Source organism: Sorex fumeus, unplaced genomic scaffold, assembly GCF_029834395.1.
Source record: "Sorex fumeus unplaced genomic scaffold, SorFum_2.1 ptg000006l, whole genome shotgun sequence".
Lineage (NCBI taxonomy): Eukaryota > Metazoa > Chordata > Mammalia > Eulipotyphla > Soricidae > Sorex > Sorex fumeus.
In genome coordinates, this window is record NW_026606063.1 from 19585108 (window position 1) to 19611472 (window position 26365).

Consider the following 26365-nt stretch of genomic DNA (forward strand, 5'->3'; position numbering starts at 1 on the left):
GAGAAGAGAGGAGAAATCTGTGCGGAAGTTAAACTTAAAATTGGGCATTAAATGAATGCCTGTAATGAAAGCAAGTGTTTCATATCTTACTTTTAAATCAGATGCACTATGAAATTAAGATATACAGAAGGCCTTAATAAAAATGGGTAGGTAAAGTCTACCTGTATAATAAGGAAAATGTGATGTATGATTTTGTTACATTTTAATAAAATACTACATATGGGTATTTTAATTGCCTTAGAAAAGATATAAATTTTTTCTTTGTGCCCAACTGTGTTCAGGGCATACTCTGTGCTCAAGGAACATTCCTGGTAGGGCTCAGGAGATTTATGGGGTGCTGGGTACTGATGCCAGCCAACCACATGCAAGGCAAAAGCTCTCGACAAAGTTTTGCTCTTAAGAAAGCTTTTAACCTTGGTATACTAACAACATCAATATTTTACATATGGAAAACTAAAGGTGTTTGGGGCTACATGTCCTATATTTTATTATTGGGATTATTTTCTTACACAAGAGACTACTTATTAACATGACAGACATAAAAGATTGATTCTGAATCTTTTGGAATGAGTTGTGTTTAAAGAAAATTTTCGGGGCTCGAGCAATAGCACAGTGGGTAGGATGTTCGCCTTGCATGTGGCCAACCTGGGTTTGATTCCCAGCATCCCAGATAGTCCCATGAGCACCACCAGGAGTAATTCTTGAGTGCAAAGCCAGGAGTATAACTCCTGTGCATCTCCAGGTGTTATGTGTGACCCAAAAGGCAAAAAGCAGAAAGAAAGAAAAAAGAAAAAGTTTTCACTCTGAAAAGATTGAAAACTCTTGCTATACTGTTGCTTAACTGGACTTTTAACTCATTAGTTAAAGGGTATATTTCAAATTGCTGGAGCAATAGCACAGCGGTAGGGTGTTTGCTTTACAAGCGGTCAACATGTCCAACCCGAGTTCGATTCTTCCGCCCCTCTGGGAGAGCCCAGCAAGCTACCCATGACGTATTTGATAAGCTGAACACAGTAACAAGCCTCATATGATGGAGACATTACTGGGCCTGCTTGAGCAAATCTATGAACAACGGGAGGACCGTGACCCGTGATAATTTCAAATCGAGCTATTCAAAACTGACTCACCCTCAAAGTGACTTCAGTATTTCCATTTGCTTTACAATGGGTTCATGAAAAAATGAGAATAAATGGAAACTGACAGAGGGAAATAATACCTTTCATATCTCTGATGAGCGATAATTCATCTTGTCCTGTATTTGTTTTGCCCAAAGCTGCTAGGAAGTCCGCGTTATCCTAAACAAGAGCCCCTGTGAGCTGACTCTCAGTGGTAGGAGTAGCATAAGAATAGTAGTACAGTGGGTAGTCATCTACTTTCCATGTAACCAGCTCGGTTGATACCTGAAGCCCTGCTAAGGATCATCCCTGGGTGAAGGTCCAGGAGTGATCCCTGAGCATTCGCTCGTATGGCCCAAAAGCCAAAGATGGGGTGCGGGGGTGGGGAGGGGGGTTAAAAAAACATGAAAACCCTTAGATACTGCCAGTAGACCTGAGGCTGCTCAGTTCCCGGGTGTGGGGGTTACAGATGGGAGGGGGTGGAAGGAGATGATGGGGCTTTGGTGGTGGGTGTGATGTAGGAGTATTGCCAGCCTAAAACATTAATATTAATATTGTTACAAGTCATGTACCTCAATAAATGTAAACTCTTCTTTATAGTTTACAGAATAGAATTATGCTTGTGCTTTCATGCCCCCCCCAGGTAATGAGGATATAACATTTCAATAATGTATAATTTCTAAAATCAAACATTTGTCTTTATTTCTTAATATTTATTGCAGTGCTCTAGCCTTTGGCTGGTACATACTTCTTTTTATGTCATAAGAGTTACAGTTATATTTTAGTTTACTTATCTTTAAGACTTTAAAAGATTTAAAAATAAACTTTTTTGTTTGTTTCAGGTGGATAATCCAGTTTCTGTTTTAACACAAGAGATGAGCAAACAATTCTTGCAGTCTAAGAATGAGGGAGACAAATACAAAGTAAATATCACTTTACCAAAACAATGTATCTATAGGTTTAGTATATAAACTGTTATTCTTGTTCACATAATATTGATTATTTTTAAGCCACCCCTTTTAAGTTACATTGTAATATTAAAGTAATATTATATAATTTTCTTGTTAAATTCTTGCTTTTGTACTTTTGGCTTTTCTGAGAAGGATTATTTTTTCTAATTTTTAAAGAAATGATAGCACATACACAATAAATTTTAAACCTTAAGATCTTTACAATTTAAAATATATATGCAATGCAAAACACATGACTGCTAAAGCTTAACTATGTAACTTTGGATATTTTGATGTTTTCCTGTTTTAAAACTTTAAGATCTGTGCCAAGATTGAGAACATGTATCTTTTTCTGTTTTCACATTTAAGGAATGGAGTAGTTAGTAAACACAAGGTTTGCAAGTGGTATATTATCACACAGAGAGTGTTTTCTTTCTTTGGGTTTTCAGACCTTTTACAAATTAATATTTGTAAATATGCTCGTAAATTTGACACATTTACAAATATATTTAGATTAATGTGACATTCCAAAGTAAGTTAATTTGTAATGTAATACTTGCACTTAATTGTGTTTGGATGTCTTTTTATGTAATTGATTTTGGCAGCCAAACTTTTCCCAATCGTTTGGTGTCTGTAGTGTCCTCACTGAGTTTTTTCTATTGATACAGTTCTTCATGAAGGCAACCCAACTTGAACAGATGAAGGAAGACTATTCATACATTATGGAAACAAAAGAAAGAACAAAGGAGCAGATAAATCAAGGAGAAGAGGTTTGTGAATACTTTCTGCTGTATTTCTGAAAGTGCTGATAGTGAAATGGTATTGTAAGATTACATAGCTACGTATAAACCTGAAGGGGCCAAGGGTTTTCACCAGCATGGCTGACTTGGGCCTGTCATGCCAAGGACTATCAGGCCACTCTCAAGGGACACACCTCGGAGTGCCCTGAGGAGATCGAACGTGAGTGCTTTGGTTGGCATGTGCAACGCATGTCTTAACTCCTGAGCATTCCTTTTATATAGGACTTTCATTAGCCTTTCCTGACCTGTTTCATAATTGTATAAGCATGTCTTCCTGTGTTGAACTAGAAGAGAGAAGACAGGCAGTATCTTACTTACTTATCCCTTGACATATAATATATAATATATAATATATAATATATAATATATATACACACATACATAGCTATAAATATATGTAACTTATTAACTCTAGGAAAAGAGCAGTAATTCATACTATAAGCGATTTTAAAATTACATTCTTCAGTAGGAAAATAAGCATAGGCCTCAAGCACATATTAAAGCATGATATGCCTCTGTAACTGTATGCAGCAGATGATTCGAGTTACAGTGTAACATGTTGACAGTCTTTAAGCAGCAGTAGCATGGTGGCAGCTGTCACCCTGGTCAGTTCAGTGCCAGCCTAGCAGCTGTCCTTGCTTGAACTTAAGATCACTTCATTCACTGTGACTTAACTTGCTTTTAGTACCTGCTATATTTTGTGCTTAAACTTTCTTTCTGCATGATAATCAGCAGTCAGTCACAAGACTTAAATTTCAGCTGTGTTCTACCTTTTTTTGTTTCTTTGGCTGGAGCATTCATACCCGGCTGCGCTTAGGGCTTTGCACTCATGGATCATTCCTGCTGGGGTTCAGGAATGACCACATGGGGTGCTAGAGATTGAACCCAGGTCAGCCAGGTGCAAGACAAGCATCTACCCCACTATACTGTTGCTAAGGTTCTCCACCAGTTTGTGTGATCCTGTATCTTGCTCTTTGTTAGTTAGGCAGTTTTATACAATCAGTTGAGTTTTTGTTTTAGGTCAAATTCATTAGGTGTTACACTGACCTCTTCAAGTATTTGGAGGAATACGTGTTTAAGATTAGGTCTATAAAACTATATCATAAATAAGTAAAAACTTAAAGGATGAGGGTATGACTATTCTTATCCCCACCTTATGTGGTAGTGTAGAAGGAGATTTGTGCTCTAAATCACAAAGCTACTCTAAAGAACTTTGTTGGGGTGTCAGATTGTTGGGGAAAAGAAATACATCTGTATTTGAAGTATACATAGCGACCCAAATATTTATACAATCTAGGTTATATTAAACATGTATAAGTACTACAAAATAATTGGTGTGGAAGATTTTGTTTCAGATGCCATGTGGTTAAACACTCTCTTTCTCCATTGTGTACTTTGGCATTTTTTTTGGTTATGAAATTTAAGGAGCACTTCCTCATGTCAAGTAACAGAGTTTCTTATACACTTAAAACCTTCCTTCCTAAATAATTAAATGGCCTATTTTCTAAAAGTCAACTTTGGATTTAAAAGTGTATGTAGGGCGGGGTAGGGTTGATAGGGGTGTGTGTGTGTGTGTGTGTGTGTGTGTGTGTGTGTGTGTGTGTGTGTGTCTAGAGATACAGTTCAAGGCTTAAGATGCCTGCCTCGTGTTTGGCCAACCCATGTTTAATTGCTTGCACCATATGGTTCCCCAAATATAGCCAGGAGTTACTTCTGAGTGCAGAGCCAGAGAGGTGACCACTGAACACCCCCAGGTGTGACCCCAAATCCCCAAGGAAGAGGTAGTGTGTGAAGATTAGAAGCTAGAAGTCCCTTCATTCCACAGATGATAGTTTTAATCTTTTCCTTCCTAGCCTTATGCTTTGACCATAGCCATAACGAGCAAACAAATGTCAAAATTCTTAGGATCACAGATATAGCTATTTAGTAGAAAGCAGATGGTAAATCAGTATAGTGAGTACAACTTAGTGAAGTTTTACATTAAGTTTGTGCAAAAGTACTTTGAGGGTACTTCTTAGCAGTAGAGGGGAGAAGGGGAGTAATAATATTAAAGAAATAAGAACTGAGGTAAAAACTGAAAACTGAATAATACCAAACAAGGAATAAGATTAGGGAGGTATTCTGACAATATAAGTGATGTTACAGTCTTGGGCAGGAAACTGTATGGTACGTCGAGAACAAGTGAAGGAAATTCCCAGTTGGCTACAGTGAAGAAGAGCACAATAGTGAGAGCAAAGACCAGATTGTGCAACAGGTTGTGAAATTTAAGAGCAGTAAATTTTAGAAAATTGATTAGATATTTATTTTCAGTGATTATTGTTCTGTAAAGGGTCTGAAGTGCTATAATTTGAGAGTGATTGTTGAGAGATCAGTAAAAAAAAAAGATTCTTGATATCTAAAGGGGTCGTGATACATGTTAGGGTAGTAGCAGTAGTAAGGAGAGAAAACTCTGATTTTCTACAGAAGTTGTATTGGACGTAGATGGATCAAGTTGATAAAGAAGAGAGATCACAGGTAACTGAATTACCCGCAGATCTTTGCACAGAACTGTAAATAGCTTTGTTGAGGTAGGAGTACGGGAAGAAACAGCTCGCTTTTCTTTTTATCTTCTTTAAGACATAGTTCATTTTGAACACAATTCAGAGGTGCTTGTAAAGCATTCACATGGAATATACAGTGGGAAGTTGGAGCAGTTAAGAGATCAGTGATAAATTAATTGACCTTGGGAAATAAATTTTTCAGGGATTTTCTTTGGAATAGATACTGGTTATACTTTGTTCAGAACTTCCAATACAAAATGGGAAACTTAATTTGAGGCAATTTTTCTCTATGTGGTATTGAACCTTTTCTTTGTGTTTCATCTCAAGGTCATTGGCTTTTTTAGATGCAGAAATTAACACAGTCATTGCGTATAGTGAAGGTATCCCAAATGGGTAAAAAATTATTTCACCTTGTCTTTTCCTAGAAAAGTCTTTTACTTCTCTTTGTATTTTTTGTATTGTGTTCAAACAATATAGTTGAAAAGTGGCTTTTCGATGTTAGTAAATATATCCTTTTTCTTTTTTGTTAGCGACTTATTGAACTGAAGCGCCAGTGTTTGGAGAAAGAAGAACGATTTCAGAGTATCGCTGGCTTAAGTACAATGAAGACTAATTTAGAATACCTGAAACACGAAATGGCCTGGGCAGTGGTAATTCACCGACTTACTCGCATGTATTTGTAGTTTTGACTCCGTTGGTTATATAATTAGTCTTGCACATGACTTGCTATGTGATTTTCTTAGGTCAATGAAATAGAAAAGCAGTTGAACGCTATCAGAGATAATATTAAGATTGGAGAAGACCGTGCTGCACGCCTTGAGAGGAAAATGGAAGCTCAGCAGGTAATTAAGGTTTTCCTGTACAGATCAGTATGAATAGATTTCATAACATAAGATTACTGGTATTCAAGTATGACTTCCAAGATTAGCAGTTCGAACCTATATACTTTGTATTTCTCAAGTGAAGCCGACCTCAATTTTATTCGAAGACATTGTTTTTGGAGGAGGGCACGAGCCCACAAGAGCCACTGGAGTCCAATCTGACAGTGCCTAGGAAGCCAGGTCGTGCTGGGGAGCAAACCTCGGCCTCACACTTGAGATTCTTGTACCACTTGAACTTTTTTTTCTGCTCCCGACTCAGTTTTTTATTTATTTTTGGGTTTTGCAACACACTTGATTGTGCTCAGGGCTGGGCTGGTGGCTCCTGGTAGTACTGAGAGGATCCAACTCCTTCTGCTGCCTGGAAAGCATCTTTGCCCCCTGCACCGTTTGCCGTCGGTCAGTCTCTGTGAAACTAGGAAGGTAGAGCGCATGCTCGTGGACACTGTGAGTGACTGGAGAAACAGGAGCAGGACGCGTTTTACTCCTGGGCTTAGTAGGAAGTGAAAACGTAAAACGGGGTGTTGAGTAAAGGAGTGAAGGCAAACAGCAATTAGAATGCTAGTAAAAGTGTCGCATACTCTTTAAGAATTCAGACTGAATACAGTGTCCAGAAATGACTAAAACAAACTTTTAGGATACTGAGTTTTGGGTCTAGATAAAGCAGAGGAAAATCATTAATTTACCGAATGGTCTGTTTAGATTTTTCAGTGTGAAGTCCTGCTTAGAAATGACACTAAGATTAAAAACACACACACACAAAAGACTACTACCACTTTGGCCTAGAAATGAAAGTTGATTATGTGATAAATAATTTTATTTTGAGGGACTTCACAAGGACTTTTTTTAAAAAAAAATTGAGGTAGAGCAGATCTGCTTTTAATACCAATAGCACAGCAGGTCAGGGTGTTTGCATTGCACCCAGCTTCGATTCCTCCCAGAGCCTGGCAAGCTCCCTGTGGCGATTTGATATGTCAAAAACAGTAACAAGTCTCACAATGGAGACGTTACTGGTGCCCACTTGAACAAATTGGTGAATGACGGGAGGATGGTGCTACAGTGCTACCTTTTATTCTACAGGAAATAGTTCTATTGATATTCTACACGGAGTAGTTTTATTGATACACTCATAAAGTCATGCATTTAAAATTTACAGTTTAAAGGGGTTACTTGGAATTAATTGGAAGGAATTAATTGTATAATGAAGGACGGAAATAACTTTTGTTGGCAAGCATAATACCCACAGATGTTGATTGATGAACCTGTCCAGCTAAATGCAATATAATCCTGTGAATCAGTGTTCACTTCAGTGAAAAAGATAGTCATAGGTTCATTATGTCCACAGGGATGTACAGCCCTGCCTGTGGAATTTCTTTCATGGTCACTCACACCAGACATAGAACTTTTGGTCTTTTTTTCCATTTATAGGAGCCCCTATGTACTTTATTTACTTCTTTAATAACAGGAGTTTCTGCCTATGTCTGTCTGGATGGGAATCCCACGTTCAGTTTCTCCACCATGTGGTCCTCTCATCACCTTGGGAGAAATGCCTTGCACTGGGAGCAGTTTTCAGCATCTTGGGTTGTGGCGCTAAAACAAAGCTAAGAGCCATGACAAAATATATTTAGTGTTTTAGGTCTTGGTTTCTGCCTCCCTCTTCAGGCGGTACCTGGAAATTCACCCCTTTTGCCTTGGCTTCATTCAAATGGTCTTAAAATATTTTCCACGAAATTCTTTTCAGTCTTGTTTTTAGTATCTCATAGGAGAAAGTTATAACTAACTTTACATGTTCCCTGCTCTTAAAATTAAATCTATCTCTAATAGATACCTTTCTTTTTTTCAGTTGGGTTAAGGTGATAATTTGGTGATAATTTACCAAAATTGTTTGATCCATTTGAGTATTTGAGCATTTTGTATATTCAGTGATGTATTTCTGAGATATGCAGGCTGTTTTTTTATCCGTGTCATTTCTATTTTGTCTTAATTTAATATATATATTTTTATACTTGTTGATTATAGAATGACCATTTAATGGAAGGTTTCTGAGGAAATACAGCAGACTTTAATCTTATCTACTTTAAGACTGAAAATATGACTGATTTTTAGAATAGCTAGAGTATATTTTCATAGAAAGCTTATAGATTACAATATATGCAGTTTAATATTGTTAATATTACCATGATAATAATTGTTCATTCCGATTTATGTGATGCTATCCTATCTACAGTAACCTAGTCTGTTTCTCCTGTTTTTTACTCCTGAGTCCTTCATTCAAGTACTTGTCCACATTTTTACCTATATGTTTCGGGTACTTAGAACTTCACATATCTAACAGAAAAATTGTGATAGAGATTATATAGTCTGCCAAGCCTGAATCATATACTATCTGACTCCTCGCAAAAGTGTGCTAATCCCTAATTTAACTAGTTTTATATTTATCCTATCCATTCTTGTCAGTGTGCCTAATTATATTTGCTTCACAGTGTTAAATATTTTGACTTTGTCCCAGAATAATTTATAACATTCAGATTTGGGCATATCTTGTCTCCTTGTTAGCTTGAATAATAAGTTGTCAGGAATTCAGTGCCTTTCTATTTATCTCATTCTTGCTATTCCTCTCTAAATTTAAGCCCCAGATATATTTTTGATTTCTAAAATAAGTTATTAAACTTTCTACATGTGTTTCTTTTTTGGGGGGAGCAGCACAGATGCTCAGAGGTTACTCCTGACCCTGCACCAGGGATCACTCCTAACTCAGGGGGACCATATGGGATGCTGGGGTTTGAATTGATGTCGGTCACCTACATGGCATGTACTTTACCCACTGTTCTCGCGGGTCTCTGTGCATGCTTTTCTGTCTTCTAACACCTTTCCCCACTTTTTATTCTGGTATGTTTAAATTTTTCAGAATTTAATTCAAACGAACTTTGATTTTGAAGTCATTCTATTTTAGGGAGACTTTCCATATTCATCCTGTGTGTTCACAAGTATAAGTAGATGTTTCCTAGTAAGGCATTATTTTATACAAACTATATTGTCAGTTTGTAGGTTTTTCTTAACTAAATTGTGTTTATCACCCTTGGTTGTTGGTTCAGTATAGTTGTTGCTGTAACTTTGTGTCCCTAGAAGATAATACATTTCTTAGATGATTAAATGTTGAATTTAAGTTAAATGTTAGTAGTCTATACAGTTTTGTTTACTTACCTGATATCTTTAATTTTTTTTAGTTAATAAAGTTTATTTGGGAGATGTGATAGAATTTAAAATTACTAATATTTTATTGTTCTTTAAAGAAAAATAACATTTACCAACAATATCATTTTCTTAAAGGTCAAACTTGATGAGGCAGAAAAGAACTACAAGGATATTCAAGATAAGCTCGAAAAAATTAGTCAAGAGACAAATGCAAGAGCACCAGAATGTATGGCCCTGAAAGCCGACCTGACTGCCAAGAAAAGGGCCTTTAATGAGGCTGAGGTAAGTGAGTTTCCATTTGATATTACGAATGACCAATAGGATTGAAATACTGTGCTCTGTTCATTATTTTGGTCTCTCAGTGTTTAGGCCTCACAAGGGCCTGGAGATACTCAACAGTGATTCAGTGCTAGGATTTCAGTGCTAGGATTGATTGGGATTGGTGAGCATCAGTTGGTGCTGCTTAGACTTTTTCCTGCCCCTGACCACCAGAGTCACCTCAGCAGTGCCTAGGGCTGGTTCCCGGGATTGAACCTGGGTGGGACACATGTGCCCCAACCCTACTCTGGTGCATTTGTCTTTAAAATTTTATAATTGAATAGAAATCTGCATTGCTTTCTGAATTTGAAAGTATTTGTTTCATACGGGCATTTATGTACTTTATTTTAAAAGTCTACTTCTGCATATATTCAGGTTCTGATTTGAAGATTTGGTAAAAAGTGAACATCAGTGAGATACTACCTTTTTTCAGCTTGCTCAAGTATGTCTAATTTTTTGTTAGGTCTTATACAATCGTTCTCTAAATGAGTATAGAGCTTTAAAGAAAGATGATGAACAGCTTTGCAAAAGAATTGAAGAACTGAAAAGAAGGTAAGATAGTAACTTCATAGTTCTCATCAATATCTATAAAAGGATATATTTGTTATTGCTATACGAATTTTTATTTTACAGCTTTTCGGGGGTTTTAAATGTTAAGTTTTCTATTTTACGTCTTTTTACTTTGTTATTTCCTGTTAGTACTGATCAATCTTTGGAACCTGAGCGGTTGGAAAGACAAAAAAAGATATCTTGGTTAAAAGAGAAAGTAAAGAGTTTACAGGATCAAGAAATTTCTGTCAATCAAGATATTGAACAGTTTCAGCAAGCCATAGAAAAGGACAAAGAAGAACATACCAGAATTAAGTAAGTTTCAACGTTTTGGAATTGCTTTTTGTATGCTTATTTTGTTGCCATCACAAGTTATCTTTTTAAATCCCTTTTCTAAGATGTTTATTAATTATTAATAGTACTTTAGAATTGAGGAATTTGGGAGATTCCTAGACCTTATCACTGTTGAATTTTTCTCCGTTTTTTAAAAGAATACTGCTAATCTTTGAGTATTTCTTTCTACCGTTTTCTAGTAGTACACGTTATTTTCAGCTACAGAAATCTTTTAGTTCCAGTGTAACTGATTTCCCCATTAGTGTACAGGTATTAGAATTAGAGGAAAGGGATAAATTAATTTCTATATAATGAATCTGTTGTTTTCGAACATATTTTCAGGAGAGAAGAATTAGATGTAAAGCATACACTGAACTATAATCAGAGGCAACTGAAGGAATTGAAAGATAGTAAAACAGATAGACTGAAAAGGTTTGGACCTCATGTTCCGGCTCTGCTTGCTGCAATAGACGAAGCTTACAGGCGTGGACAGTTTGCCTATAAACCTATAGGCCCTTTAGGTATTTGTCATCATTTAATTAAAGCATAATAACATTAGAAATAAGTTCTTGTTTTAAGGGCGGTGCATTGGAACTATTTTTTAAATTCATGTTAAATATGTAGTTCTATATTAACTTGTATAGATTTTAAGAGAATTTTATAACTAATTTTTGTATTTAAAATAGTCAAAGGAAAGTAACTTGGGAAAAGGGATTATAATCGAGTTCAGTGGTCTAGTTGTAGTATGTTTTTAAATCCTTAATAAGTAACTTAAAGTAAATAAATTAATAATATAAATGTAGAAATGGAAATAAATATCACTAATTTGATTGTAAGAGATTAGTAGCAATAAAAACCAATACATGAGTATTGTCATAAAAAAAATGCTCACCACCTGAGTGTTTCATAATGTTTTCTCTTTTTTGAACGGGATTTGGGAGTCACACCTGGCAGTGCTCAGGGGTTACTCCTTGACTCTGCATTCATGAATTACTCCTAGCAGTGCTCGGGAGAACATGTTGGATTCCGCAGATGAGTCTGGGTCAACCGTATGTAGGGCAAGAGCCCTCCCCACTATATTACTCTCTCTCTGGCCCTAATTTTTTGTAATCTTTATAAAAGGACTTGCCTTTCCCCTTGAAACTAAGCTGCACTATTTGTCTTATTCCAGCTATAAAATTTAGAATTACTTAATCATCTCCATGCAGAATTATTTTCTTCTTTGTGGTTGAATTTATTTTCTCAGATTCTGTGCCTTAGGTAAAAATGCTATAAAAATAATTATCTTTTCATAAGATACAATACAATAGAGAATAGTATGGGTAATATACTGTAGCACTGTAACATTGTCTTCCCTGTTGTTCATTGATTTGTTTGAGCTCAAATGGAAATTTGTTTCCATTGTGAGACTTGTTACTGTTTCTAGCATATCAAATATGCCTGCCAGGCTCTGCTGTGCAGGCGGGATGCTCTCAGTAGCTTGCTCTCCAAGAGGGCTCTCCAAGAGGGACGGAGGAATCAAACCCAGGTTGGCCTCATGGCAGTCGCCCTACCCGCTGTGCTATCGCTTCAGCCCTATATTAAATTTTTTCAGGGAACATAAAAATTTGTGCTCAGGGCTTACTCCTCACTCTGCTCAGAGATCAGTCCTGGTGCATCTTGACGGGCAGTCATGGAGTGTTGGAGATTGAACCTGGGTTGGCTGCTTGCAAGACTAGTACCCTGTCTATTGTCTTAATTCTTCAGTCCCAGTATATTAAATATTATAGTGTCTTTTCATTAAAATTTTACTGTTTGCCAGCATCCGTTTTAATAAATAAGGAATATTTATCCGTTTTTTTAAAATCTAAGTTCCTAAAGTTAGTAACTTTTACAGAAAGTTATACAGATTATATAAACCATTTGACTTGATTTTTCAGAGCACCAGAGACTAGAGTTGCATACCGGGAAAAATCTGAAGAGTTAGTCTTCCCCCCTCTCCCCCACAGTATTTGATGGGCTTTTTGCCTGTTGTATTCATAAATTCATGGGGATTTCCGGAACCATTAAAATAGTATAGGTACTATTTTTAACCTGCTTCATATGAAAATGTTTAAAAATCATTTATGAATTATTTTTAAAAGTTAATTGGTGTTTCAGAATAAAACTTATGGAACTTTTTTTATATATATAATTTTTTTTCTTTCAGGAGCTTGCATTCATCTTCGGGACCCTGAGCTTGCATTGGCTATTGAATCTTGTTTGAAAGGTCTTCTGCAAGCCTACTGGTGTCATAATCATGCTGATGAAAGACTACTTCAAGCACTGATGAAAAAGTTTTATACACCAGGGACCTCAAGGCCGCAGATTATTGTTTCTGAGTTTCGGAAAGAGATGTATGATGTAAGACACAGGTAAGACCATAGTAATTAAATTCATCATGGGACCGGAGCAGTGGTGCAGCAGGTAGGGTGTTTGTCTTGTACATGGCTGACCTGGATTTGATTTCTGGCATCCTGTACAGTTTTCTAAGAGTAGTGAACCCTGAGTGCAGAGCAGGAATAAACTCTGAGCACCACTAGGTGTCATCCCCAAACCAAAAATAAGTGAATTCATCATATGCCACGTCAAAGAATTAAACCAGCTGTGGGCTGGGGAGAGAGTACGGCAGGTAGGATGTTTGTCTGGCATTTGGCAGACCCATGTTCATCCCTGATGCTCCAGAAGGTTTCTTGAACCTTGTGGGGAGTGATACCTGAGCCCGGAGTCGGGAATAAGTTTTCAGCATGCCCGGGTGTGGCCCTCAAGAATTAAACCAATTTTATGTTAGCCATACCTATAGTGCTCATGTGTAGATTGCTGGTAAGCTGTTTCTTTCGGTTCAATTTCAACATAGAAAGTGTCTAGCTAAACTGCATGGTGCCTTCCTTTAAGGTCTTTCCGAGGAGATCTGTTGTGGTGAACAATACTGGGAAACAGATGGAGCTGGGATAGAAACTACACTTACGGGAAAATGTGCGACCTAGGGAGGTCATGAAAAGGGAGGTCCAGGAAGTCCTGTGGAAGAACTTTGGTATTTGCTGCATTTCAGCTCTGAGTACTTTCACACATTCCAGAAAGAGCTATTACGGATTTTTTTCTTTGTGGACCCTAACAAGCCTTCTTAGAGTCACAATAGCCAGGTGTTTTCTTTGTCCCTTTTGGCTAACTAATACATGTTTTTCAATACATATTCCTAAACACAGGTTGCATTTAATTTTTTTTCCTCCCCTTTTTTTTTAATCTCCTAAATTGTAGCTTTGTGGGTTTTTTCCTTCCAATTAAGTCTAAGGCTTTTTTCTCTGTATGCTAATACTGTCCTAATTTTGTCATTGTTAAAATTGTATCATAAGTTATAGATGTAGTTCAGAGGAGTAATTCGGTCTTAGTAGGGAGGGAGGGAAGAGCTTGAAGAAACAATAGCCATCTAATTGTTGAGTTTGTCAAATGACAGGTTAAAAAGCACATGGAGACATCATATAAACTATTTGGATATAAGGGCATTTGCACTATGAAACCATTTGCACGATTGCGCTATTTGCACTATTAAACTATTTGGATATAATGGAATTTTGTAGTTGTAAGCTATAAAAGATAACAGCTATTTTGTACAGAAATCAGTAAAACTTAGAGAAGAGTCTAAGTTGATGGCAAGTTTTCTGTATGGATGTTCTGTAGTTCCCATTGATGCCATAATTAGATTTAGATTTAGAAGACTTATATATACATAAAAGAAAGGTCAGATTGTTGGGGTCTAGAGAGAAAGTACAGCAGGTACAATGCTTGCCTTGCATGCAGTGGACCCCGGTTTTATTCCCCATTATCCATATGGTCTTCTGAGCACTGTGCCAGGAGTAATCCCTGAGCATGCTGGGTGTGACCCAAAAAGAAAGAAACTAGGATTGTAGAGGATTAGGGGGATACTTAGAGGGATTAGGGTGCTTTGCTCTCCAGGACCTTCAGAGTGTTAGTAAGGCAAAAGGCTACAAGGCCCCAGATAGAGCTGGGGTGGCGGTGGTGATCCCCTGCCGCAGGACCTGCACAGCCCTAGCTCCCAAATCACTGCTGCCCCCGAGTGACTCAGCATCTTCAGAAGTGGGCCCTCACCCCCCTGAGGCCTTCCCCCTGCCGCCTAAAGCAGGTGTGTCCTGCATAGTTGAGAACCCTTTTAGAGTTACTGCTTTGGGGTTAGGAATAATTTGGGGATTTCAGGTAAAATACTTTTTCTGTCTAAGCATCTGACCTTAAATCAATTTCTAGTTTTGATCCCAGGGGTCTTAAGACCTGATGGAGGTGCAGCCACCAGGCAATATTCTCCATACTGAACGTGACCGTCCCGTTTCCCTCCTGACACCCAGCCTATTTCTGGCAGACACAGAAGTTACATTTTTTATTGAAGAGTTTCTCTTAAGCTTTATTAGGACTGTCAGATTTTTTTGTTGTGGGCCAGAGGGATCGTACAAGGATTAATGCATTTGCCATGCATGCAGCAGACTCCTGGCCTTTCATCAGCACCTTCTGGATCTATCTAGCACCACCAGGAGCCAGCAGCAGAAGTAAGCCCTGAGCACTGCTAGTCGTGATCCAGCCCTGCTACCTTGTTTTGTTTTGTATTTGGACCCCATCTGGCAGGGCTCAGGGCATGCTCCCAGCTCTCTGCTCAGGGATCACACCTGGTGGGGACCATATGGGCTGCCAGGGATCAAACTCAGGTCAGCCACATGCAAGGCAGGTGCCCTACCCACTATGTTGTTGCTCTGCGCCCCCCACCCCAAGTTATTTGTTCTATAACTCTTACATTGAGCTTGCCAGTAATTCTGTGTACTCTTTTTTTTTTTCCCTTGTCTCTTCTGTCCCCTCTAGGCTTTCTGTCTCCTTCATGTTTGGTGAACTGGTCTCCTGTTACCCTTGACTTCTCTCCTGTCACTGACACTTACTGCTATTATTTTGTTCCTACTGTTCTGAATTTTCTACCATCTCAGTGTGTTATAATTTTTATGTAGTGTGTTATAATTCTAATGTAAAATTATTATTTTAAGCCACTAGGAAGTAAGTCCTAGGAAAGTAGAACTAAAAGAAGGTGCGGCCTGTGATGTGACACTTCCAATAAGCCAGAGGAGCAGTGACATCTGGTAGTGGCCTGTGCTTGCTCCAAACTGGTCTTCCTTCCTCACGTAGAAAACTGCAGACTCGCCAGAGTTCACTCAGTTCTCCGAGCACATCCTCTTCGTCAGTTCCACCTCCAGGTTTTCTCGGCCCCTCATCCTCTCTTGTTTCATAGACAATGCTGGATATTTTTAGGATACTTCCTCTTTTTTTCCCCCTTCTTATTTTTGATTACATTTAAACTCTTTCATAGGTTTACTACCCCCATTTCTCTGCTTTATAGGGAGAAACCAGATTGCATTCCTGATTTCTCTTTCCCTCTTCTTCCTTAAACATACTGTAGTCAAACTTCAATAATTTCACCACAGTGTCAAGGCACCAGTGAGTTTTGCTTTATTTGATTCTGTGGTGGCTTCTTCTTATTACTGAATAAATTGGCCTAACAGCCTTTGACTCCTTTGAAATAATAACTAACATATTTAGCTAAACAAAGTAATAGCTAAGCTATTTGAAAATGTCATTCTTCAGAAATGATAGCTAATGTAATTCATGTACATTCATGTTTGTGTAATCACAAAGCAACTAGGAATCCCGCAGCTCTCTCGCCGCCTGCGTTTGGTGGTCTCGGGCCGCTCCCCAACCTGGGACAGCTGATGCCATGGGGGGACCAAGGAGGAAACGAGGCCCAGTCTGTTTGGTGATCAGTTGCCGATTATTCCTTTCTCCCCATGCGCCTGTTCTAGTCTCACGTCTCACTGAGCCCCTCATTCCTGTCTCCTCCTGTCTCCCTCGCTCATCTCTCCCCGCTCCAACTCACTGCCTCTCGCCTGTCTCTTCCCAACTTCCCAGCATTGGGGGTTCCTGATGATAGTCTGCAGCCAGGGGATCAGCTCAAGGGAGGAAATATCACCTCGGGGTTTTTCTCTTTTTCCTCAGTCAAATAACTTAACGTCTTAATTCTACTTCTTAATATTAGTTATTTTGTATGGACACAGTATGAGATACATGGGACATCTCGCCATAGATCTGAGACTACAGTGCTCAGGCGAGATTTTTCATCTTTCCTAACCCTAGCAGGTTCCTAATCTAGTTGTTACTTTTTGGGTCATGACAGAATTTGTCCATGACCATACTCTTAACTTATACTTATGCATTATGGCTCTTTGTCCTGGACAGTTTCAATGCCAGAGTAGCTCACAGCTTGCCCTCAGTCCATCCAGTCCCTTATCAGAACCCTGCTTTTGGAATGCTAGGAAGTAAGGGCAACTGAGGCTTAAGTCAAGAGAACAGATGCCCAGGAGTGATTATTATTTGGAGTCAGTTAACTCCCAAGTTAGAAAAGCATAGAATTAGCTCTTCCTGTGTCTGTACAAAAAGGACATTACTCTGAATTAACTATGCTAAGGACTTAAAGAGAGAAGAGAAAAGCAAAATTTACACGTTAACAGAGTCTGATTAGGAGACAAAGGTGATTGGACCCTTGGGGAAGGGGAGCACAAAAAAAGAGATTACAAATAAACACAGAGGAATGGGAGCACTACGATGGGAGTAACCCAATAAACCTAAGCTCCCTGTGACAAGGCAGAAAGGACAAACCAATGTTATCCTACACATGTTCATGATATGCTTTGAACAGTTCCTAGTGCTTAGTATTATGTCAGTGATGGCTTATAAAGAGCCTTATTTCAGGGCCAGAGAGATCACGCTGAGGGCGGGACACTTGCCCTCTTTGTGGTTGAGTCTGGTTCAATCCTTGACATCACATAAATCCTCCGCTGAGCTCTGCCAGGAATGATCCCTGAGCACAGAGCCAGGAGGAAGCTCTAAGCAACACCAGTGTACCCTGAAAAACGGGAACTCATTACATGTCTGTCTTCAGATACGTATTTGCGGTTTGAAAATTGCTTTTTTCTTTTTCTTTTAGAGCTGCCTATCATCCAGAGTTTCCGACAGTTCTCACAGCTTTAGATATCGATAACGCCGTTGTTGCCAATAGCCTCATTGACCTGAGAGGGATAGAAACAGTGCTGCTTATCAAAGTAAGACCACATGCTTGCTGCATGGTGTGAGGTTTACATTTTAAACACTGATGGTTGCATATTCTTACTCTCCATTTCTTATCATACAATGTTTCATATGTTTTACCATTGTGCTTGTCACCTCATAGGGAAGATATAATCGCAGAGCTGACCAATGTATGTTTTCTGCTTCAGAGAATAACTTTCAGATATTCTTTGTGAAACAATTTAAGATACATATTACTGTTATTATTTTGGTATAGAAAGGCATAAAAGTTTTTGCTCTTTTTTGATTTGCTTAAATAATTCTAGGCTTGTCCTGAGCGATAGCACAGCGGTAGGGCGTTCGCCTTACAAGCGGCCAACATGGCCGACCCGAGTTCGATTCCTCCGCCCCTCTCGGAGAGCCCGGCAAGCTACCGAGAGTATTGGATATGCCAGACACAGTAACAACAAAGTCTCCAATGGAGACGTTACTGGGCCCACTTGAGCAAATCGACGATCAACGGGAGGGCCTTTACCTTTACCTTTACCTTAATCTTCTTAGGAATAAACTTTGGATTTGCATCTTTTCTACGATGCAGAAAAAAACTGAAGATTTAAATGAACTGGTGTAAAGTAAGTATTTTCTTGTGAAGTACTTAAGACAATTTTTTAATTTGAAGTAAATGAAAATATTTAAAATATCAGTTGCTCAAAAAGTATTGTTTTTTAAAAGATTTGGTAGTTTTTTATTTTTTTAAATCTTGAAGTTTTTTTTTTTTTGAAACTAACTTGAAGGAATTTTTCTATTTAAATGTTTAAATGAAAATATCTTTGGACCATCATCCAAGGCCCTGGGTTCCACCACATTGCACTCCCAGACACCTTTGGGAGAGGTCCCCCAGTGATGTTCTGAAATAGTCACTTTAAAAATGTTTGCCATCACTTAAAAATGTATTTTTCCCCTTTCTTCTTACAGAATAATTCTGTAGCGCGTGCAGTAATGCAATCCCAAAAGCCACCCAGGAATTGTAGAGAAGCTTTCACTGCTGATGGTGATCAAGTTTTTGCAGGACGTTACTATTCATCTGAAAACACAAGACCTAAATTTCTGAGCAGAGATGTGGATTCTGAAATAAGGTTGGTAGATGGTAGCACTGTAGCGCTGTCTTCCCATTGTTCATCGATCTCCTCGAGCAGGCACCAGTAACATCTCCATTGTGAGACCACTTGTTACTGGTTTTGGCATATCGAATATGTCACGGGGAGCTTGCCAAGGCTCTATGATGTGGGCAGGATACTCCCGAGAGGGACGGAGGAATTGAACCCGGGTCAGTAGCATGCAAGCAAACGTCCTACCCGCTGTGCTATTTATTCCATCTTCCTTTGGTGTTTCCTTCCTTTCCTGATACTCATTTGACTATGTGTTGTGAGTGCCCAGACCCAGAAGATGGCTCAGCAGATTAAACTCAGCAGGCGTTAGACAGAAGTTCAGACCCCACTGCTGTCCCACGTGCAGTTACTCAAGAGTTGTTTCCCATCAAATCTACAGTTAAGATTTTTGAAATTCATATTTAATGGATATCTATCTTTTTTAATGGATAACATCAGTTAGTAAAGGTCTTTCCAAGAAAATTTATCTCATACTTTATTCCAGCAGTTGATGTTGAGCTGGATTTTCTCTGTTTTGTCATCCTTGTTCAACTAGTAAATTTCTGAGAATGTAAGGTCATTTTAACTTTTCCCAGATTCTTGTATTTTCATGGTACTTTGGACACATTGTTCTATTGAAATGTTAATGATTTTTTCTGATTTTCTTTTCTTCATTGAATTCCTTCATGTTTTTGTTCTGTATGTATCTTCTCTACACTCTACACAAAGACTACCACTTAAAAGTATTGTTAATGAAAGAAATTAATAAGCTCCAGCTTGGCTCCAGTTTTAAAAGTATATTTTTTGAAATCTCTGTTTTCCTATTTTCTTATTACTAACTTCAAGATTTCTAGTCTCTTCATTTTGCAAATAAACTGTTACAAGTTTTTGATTTTCGTTTTGGTAAATATTCAGACTTAAAACGTATTTTATTGTTTTTAACAAGTGACCTGGAGAATGAGATTGAAAATAAGAAGGCTCAGATATTAAATCTTCAACAACATTTGTCTGCCCTTGAAAAGGATATTAAGCACAATGAAGAGTATCTTAAAAGGTGCCAACTACATTATAAAGAATTAAAGGTAAATGATTCTACTCATTTTCTTGTCAGACTGTCACTTCCAAGTTACCTCAAGATGGGGGCCAAAGCAATAGTGCACAGCCAACCTGGTTTGATTCCTGTCACATTTTTTTTTTGAATGTAGGAGTATTGTATTTATTTATTCAGCCATTGATTAAGTTGATTGAATTGGGCATGAACTCCTCGTTTCTTTTTTTTATTCAGAATGTTAATTTAATTTATTTTTTTGAAACAAATATATTTTATTTGGAGGATTTTTAAACTGTGGAGGGGAGAGAGTGAGAGAGAGTAACATACTCGAGAGAACACAGGCTTCTCCGAAGGTAGAGAGAGCCCCTACACACATTCTAGCATTAGACACGGAAGCATGAAAGTACACATCTCAACAGGGGAGATGAGGGCGACACATGTGCTCTGCCGCGTGGGCACAAGCAGCACATGGGCTGAGGCAGCATATATGCGCCTTATTTTATTATTTTGTTATTATTTCCCGCTACCCCTTTTTTTGACTCACTGTGAGATACACTTACAAAGATTTCATCTTTGAGCTTCAGTCATACAATCATCAAACACCCATCCCTTCACCGGTGCACACTTTCCATCACCGAAATCTTCAGTATTCTCCCACCTCCATCCCTATTCCAACCCTTCCCCTGCCTTTGTGGCGGTTTTCCCCATACTTTCTACTTTGGTTCCATTTGATATTTAGACACCAGTCCCACCACTCAAACCTGCCGAAAAGGCAATGCTAGATGATTTGTTTCGTATTGCTTGTTATGGATGGAATATAATGTCCAGGAAATTCTGTGTCATTCTCTTCCAGGAGCTTTAGTTTATAGTCTCTGGGTCTTGGCCGTTAGATTACATGGTGCCGGGGACAGTTTGTGGGTGTGATTGCCAAGCTACTGGAAAATTGGGGATCTCGAGGGAGAAGTCCCAGTCTCGATCCAAGCAGACTGGAGATCTCAGTCACGGACTCCCACTTAACTCCGCACCACTGGCCCTAACTGCGTCTTTTGATCTCTTTTGAGATTTATGGGTCTTTGAAATAGGGCCAATAAATGAGCTTATATAGCTGAGCTAGAGATGGTTTGTGGGTGTGGCTCCCACATACCTAACTTTTGGCCATTTAACTTCTTGGTGAACGTGGCCCCAAGTTGTTGGGGTCTGGCCAAAGCCAAAGCAGCAAATTTGGATCTGGAAATCTGAAGGCACCATCAGGCTGTGGATGCACTTGCCCCACAGGTACAAGTTGACCTGCTGGCGGCACTATACCCCCTCAGATTATTTTTTAAAATCAAGCTCCTTTTAAGTCTTAAGATTTTACTTGTGTGATGTTTATCAGTATTTACATTATTAAAAATTAAAACATAAGAATGGTAGTTCTTCGTAAATAATAAATTTTTGCTAACTTGAATAGCACTGTCTGTAGCACTGTCCTCCCGTTGTTCATCGATTTGCTCGAGTGGGCCCAATAACGTCTCCAATTGTGAGACTGGTTACTGTGTTTGGCATATCAGTTATGTCACGGGTAGCTTGCCAGGCTTTGCCGTGCGGGCGAGATAACTCTCGGTAGCTTGCCGGGCTCTCTGAGAGGGGTGGAGGAATCGAACCCGGGTAGGCCCTACCACTGTGCTCTTGCATGAATAGCACGTCATGAAAAATAACTATTTCCCAAAACTAAAAATACCCAGTCAGATGACTGCCATATTTGTCTGTTTTTCTATTTTAAAATCAGCTTTTACCATACAAGCTTCTGCAGTTTGTTGCATCATAAAATTATAATCTCTTGTACACTCCTGGAAAATATTAAACATTGAGCTATAGAAATAATTTTAATCTTGGGACTGTTTTGAATCTCGGGGACACCAAGGAGTTTCTTCATCATTTTCTGCATGGGAAGGGATTGGCAATAAGGTCATTGTGTGTTAGACTTTATATAGACCTTCTGTTTGTTCATTCAGCACTAAAATGTTTGCCTTACATTCTATGGAATATTGCTTTCCTGTAAAGCAGACTTTTGTGAATAAATGTACTTTGTGGATTCCATATTTCTTTTCAGTGTTTCAATGTTTTTATTACTCATTTGAGGGGACCAAGTTGCCCAGGGGCCACTGGCGATGGTCAGCCAGGCTCTAAGGCTGCTGGTTGCGTGCTGGGCTGTGTGCTGCAGGGGTTCACTGGGGCCAGGGACGAAGCTCAGTGTCCTCCTGCCTGCAGACTATCTTTTATTCATTTTTTACAAATGACTTTTAATTTAATTAACCATGATTTTAAATGTTATGGATTGTTGAATTTTTTAAAATTGTTACTGAAATTTAAAAAAATTAAAAATTTTTTTCTTTCAGATGAAAATAAGAAAAGGTATTTCTGAAATTCGGGAGCTTGAAAATATAGAAGAACACCAATCTGTAGATATAGCAACGTTGGTAAGATTTTTTTATTTTTCCCCTGTCAATTGAAGTGTAATCCTAAAGGATAATCCTAGAGGCTGATGGTGGGATCTTTTTTGTTTTTCTTTTTGGGTCACATCCAGCGATGTTCAGGGGTTACTCTTGGCTTTGCACTCAGGAATCACTCCTGGCGGTACTCAGGGGACCATATGGGATGCTAGTAATTGAACTAGGGTCGGCCGTGTGCAAGGCAAATGCCCTACTCGCTGTGCTGTTGCTCCAGTGCTGGCCTGATGGGATCTTTAGCACCAGCATTTTGGAGTTTTCTCCTTTTCAGTTGAACCTACTTATTATGATTGTTGCCTTCATGTACAATTAAAGACCTGGTTTAGGGTTTTAAGATCCTTACAGTATTTGTATAAATTGTGTAATAATCAGTTTTGTCTCCTATTATTGAGATATACTTATCAATACTTTCTTGTGCGTTTCTAAATTGTGGCTCATGAAACATACAGTAGTATTATTTGAAATTAATGGATATCTTATATGCTAATATGTATCCTCTAGTCAATAGTACTTTGTTTCTGATTGTTTAATGTTTTCCAAGTGAATTTATGTTTTGTTACTTTCAGGTTTTTTTTTTGGATTAATATTTGACATCTAGTTTAGTTACTCTTAAATTGTAAATGAAAAGTGTCAGACTTTTGTTAAAATGAACAAAGTTTTAGTTAGGTACCTATATTATACTAATTGCTACATTAAATATTGGGGTAAAACTGACAAAATAGATAAAGTCAAGACATCTTGTCATTTTATTTTAGTAAGAATTTGTTCTGATTGTTAATAATCTTGTTTCCTGTAATTTCCATGCATAAGAAGCAGTACCATGACCAATTATGGTAATACCAACTGGTGGTAATTTGATTTTCATGATATTGTCTCTAATTCTTTTTTTTCTTTCATTTCTCCATAATCTAGTATCTCAGGATTTCTAGCTGGGTCTGTGTTAAAATGCTTTGATATTATTGCAGAGATAAAGTTTTATGCTATAATTTTCTTTATATTTCTTTAATAGTAAACAAACATTTGCATTGAAACTCCCAGAAAAAAAAATAGTTTCTTACTTAGTATTTCTGGTTTAAAATTTTATAATATATAGCAAATTTCTTAAAGGTATGGACTGTTTTGTTCATTTACTCAGCATCTGACATGTTTTCTGAACAAGACGTGTTTATACGCCCCTTTGGTGTTGCTCCGTAGCTCCCTGGCCAAATCAGTGCTTAGAAGTGAAGCCTGGTAGTGCTCAAGTTATCATATGTGGTGCAGGATTCAGTGACATCAGCAACTTCCAGGACCAAGTGCCTTACCCTCTCCTCTGAACTGTGTCTTTGTTCCTTAGCACTCTACATGTTGAAAGAAAGAGTTAAGTAGGGGCCAGAGAGCTAGTGTAGCAGGTAGGACTCTTGTTTTATACATGCCAACATATGTTCTATCCTCTGTGCCCTATATGGGCCCACCTGCCCCAGCCCCTCTAGGAGTGATCCCTGAGCACTACCAGGTATGGCTCAGAAAGTGAGAGTAAATTGAAGGCTAGAGGCTCCAAGGGTTTGGCACATGCTCTGCGTGTAGAGGCTCTGTGTTTGATCCCCAGCTTCACGTGGTCCCCTGAGTACCCCAGAGAATAACCCTTGATCACTGGGGTACTTTGTGTCCTAAACGTCACCACTTGTTTTGACTTATTTTCTTTCTGTTCTAATTTGTTGTTAAGGGTATAGAAATATTCTAGTATTTTTTTTTTTTCCCCTTTATTTTATTTTTTTTAAAGTTGTAGATTTACAATTTTTTGTGCTTTGGATTCAATTATACAATGATCAGATACCCATCCCTCCACCAGTGCCCATTTTCCACCACCATGGATAATATCCCTCCCACCCCCATCCCCCCCTCCCCCCTGTCTCTGTGGCAGGGCAATCCCCTGTGTTCTCTCTCTCCTTTTGGGTGTTGTGGTCTGCAAAAGAGGCATTGAGTGGCAAACATGTTCAGTCCATAGTCTACTTTCGACATGCATCTCCCCTCCTGGGAGGATCCTCCAAACATCCTTTATTTGGTGCTCCCTTCTCTATCTGAACTGCCCTTTCCTCTAGGATACCCGGCTGGCCTCTAAGTTATGGAGTAATCCTCCTGGTGCTGATCTCAGCTATTCTTGGGTATTAATCTCATACTTTGTTACTTTATATCCCCCAGATGAATGCAATCTTTCTATGTCTATCCCTCTCTTTCTGACTCATTTCGCTTAGCATGATACTTTCCATATTGTACCACTTGTATGTAAATTTCATGACTTCATCTTTTCTAAGAGCTACATAGTACTCCATTGTGTAGATGTACCAAAGTTTCTTTAACCAGTCATCTGTTCTTGGGCATTCAGGTTTCTTCCAGTTTCTGGCTATTGTAAAGAGTGCTGCAATGAACAAACAAGTGCAGATGTCACTTCGACTATACATTTTTGCCTCTCTGGGATATATTCCTAGGAGTGGTATTGCTGGCTCAAATGGGAGCTCAATTTCTAATTTTTTGAGAATCGTCCATACTGTTTTCCAGAAGGGCTGAACCAATGGACATTCCCACCAACAGTGAAGGAGTGTCCCTTTCTCGCCACATCCACGCCAGCATCGGATGCTTTTGTTCTTTTGAATGTGGGCCAGTCTCTGAGGTGTGAGATAGTATCTCATTGTGGTTTTGATCTGCATCTCCCTGATGATTAATGATGTAGAGCATTTTCTCATGTGCTTTTTTGCCATTCGGATTTCTTCTTTGAGAAAGTTTCTGTTCATTTCATTGCCCCATTTTTGGATGGGGTTGGATGTTTTCTTCTTGTGGAGTTTAACCAGTATTTTGTATATCCTGGATATCAACCCCTTGTCAGATGTGTATTCGGCGAATATCCTTTCCCATTCTGTAGACTGTCTTTGTATTTTGGTCACTGTTTCTTTGGAGGTGCAGAAGCTTCTTAGTTTAAGATAGTCCCATTTATCTATCTCTGTTTTCACTTGCTTGGCCAGTGGCGTGGCATCTTTGAAGATACCATTAGCTTCAATGTCATGGAGGGTTTTGCCAACTTTACCTTCAATGTACTTTATGGTTTCTGGTCTGATGTTGAGGTCTTTAATCCATTTTGATCTTACTTTTGTACATGGTGTTAGGCAGAGTTCTGAGCCTATTTTTTTGCATGTAGCCGTCCAGTGATGCCAACACAATTTATTAAAGAGGCTTTCCTTACTCCACTTCACATTACTTGCACCTTTATCAAAGATTAGATGAGCATATGATTGAGGAGAGATGTCAGTGTATTCAACCCTGTTCCATTGGTCTGCAGTTCTGCCTTTGTTCCAGTACCATGCTGTTTTAATTATTACTGCTTTGTAGTACAGTTTGAAGTTCGGGAGGTTGATTCCTCCCATTTTCTTTTTCCCAAGAATTGCTTTAGCTATTCTTGGGGGCTTATTGTTCCATATAAATTTCAAGAGTGTTTGCTCCATTTCTTTGAAGAATGTTATGGGTATCCTTATAGGGATTGCATTGAATTTATACAATGCTTTCGGTAGTATTGCCATTTTGACAATGTTAAGTCTCCCGACCCATGAGCAGGGGATATCTTTCCATTTCCTCATGTCCTCTTTTATTTCCTGAAGTAGCGTTTTGTAGTTTTCTTTGTACAGGTCCTTTACTTCCTTAGTTAAGCTGATTCCTAGGTACTTGATTTTCTGGGGCACAATTGTGAATGGGATTGTTTTTTTCATGTTGCTTTCTTCTCTCTCACTGTTTGCGTATAGGAAAGCCATGGACTTTTGGGTATTGATTTTATAACCTGCAACTTTACTATACGAGTCTATTGTTTCTAGGAGTTTTTTGGTGGAAGTTATTGGGTTCTCTAAGT

At 38.5% G+C, this 26365-nt stretch overlaps 1 protein-coding gene across 1 annotated transcript in view; it reads left to right on the plus strand.

Annotated features, from left to right (window-relative positions):
• SMC6 (structural maintenance of chromosomes 6) overlaps positions 1-26365 on the plus strand; it is a 91991-nt gene that overhangs the window by 26865 nt on the left and 38761 nt on the right. The window contains exons 7-19 of the mRNA XM_056124774.1: positions 1958-2038; positions 2734-2835; positions 5936-6055; positions 6149-6247; positions 9614-9760; positions 10260-10348; positions 10496-10660; positions 11021-11199; positions 12867-13071; positions 17727-17841; positions 18782-18942; positions 19901-20036; positions 22384-22464. Of these exons, the coding sequence (XP_055980749.1) occupies positions 1958-2038; positions 2734-2835; positions 5936-6055; positions 6149-6247; positions 9614-9760; positions 10260-10348; positions 10496-10660; positions 11021-11199; positions 12867-13071; positions 17727-17841; positions 18782-18942; positions 19901-20036; positions 22384-22464 (1680 nt within the window). The remainder of the gene's footprint in view (positions 1-1957; positions 2039-2733; positions 2836-5935; positions 6056-6148; positions 6248-9613; positions 9761-10259; positions 10349-10495; positions 10661-11020; positions 11200-12866; positions 13072-17726; positions 17842-18781; positions 18943-19900; positions 20037-22383; positions 22465-26365) is intronic.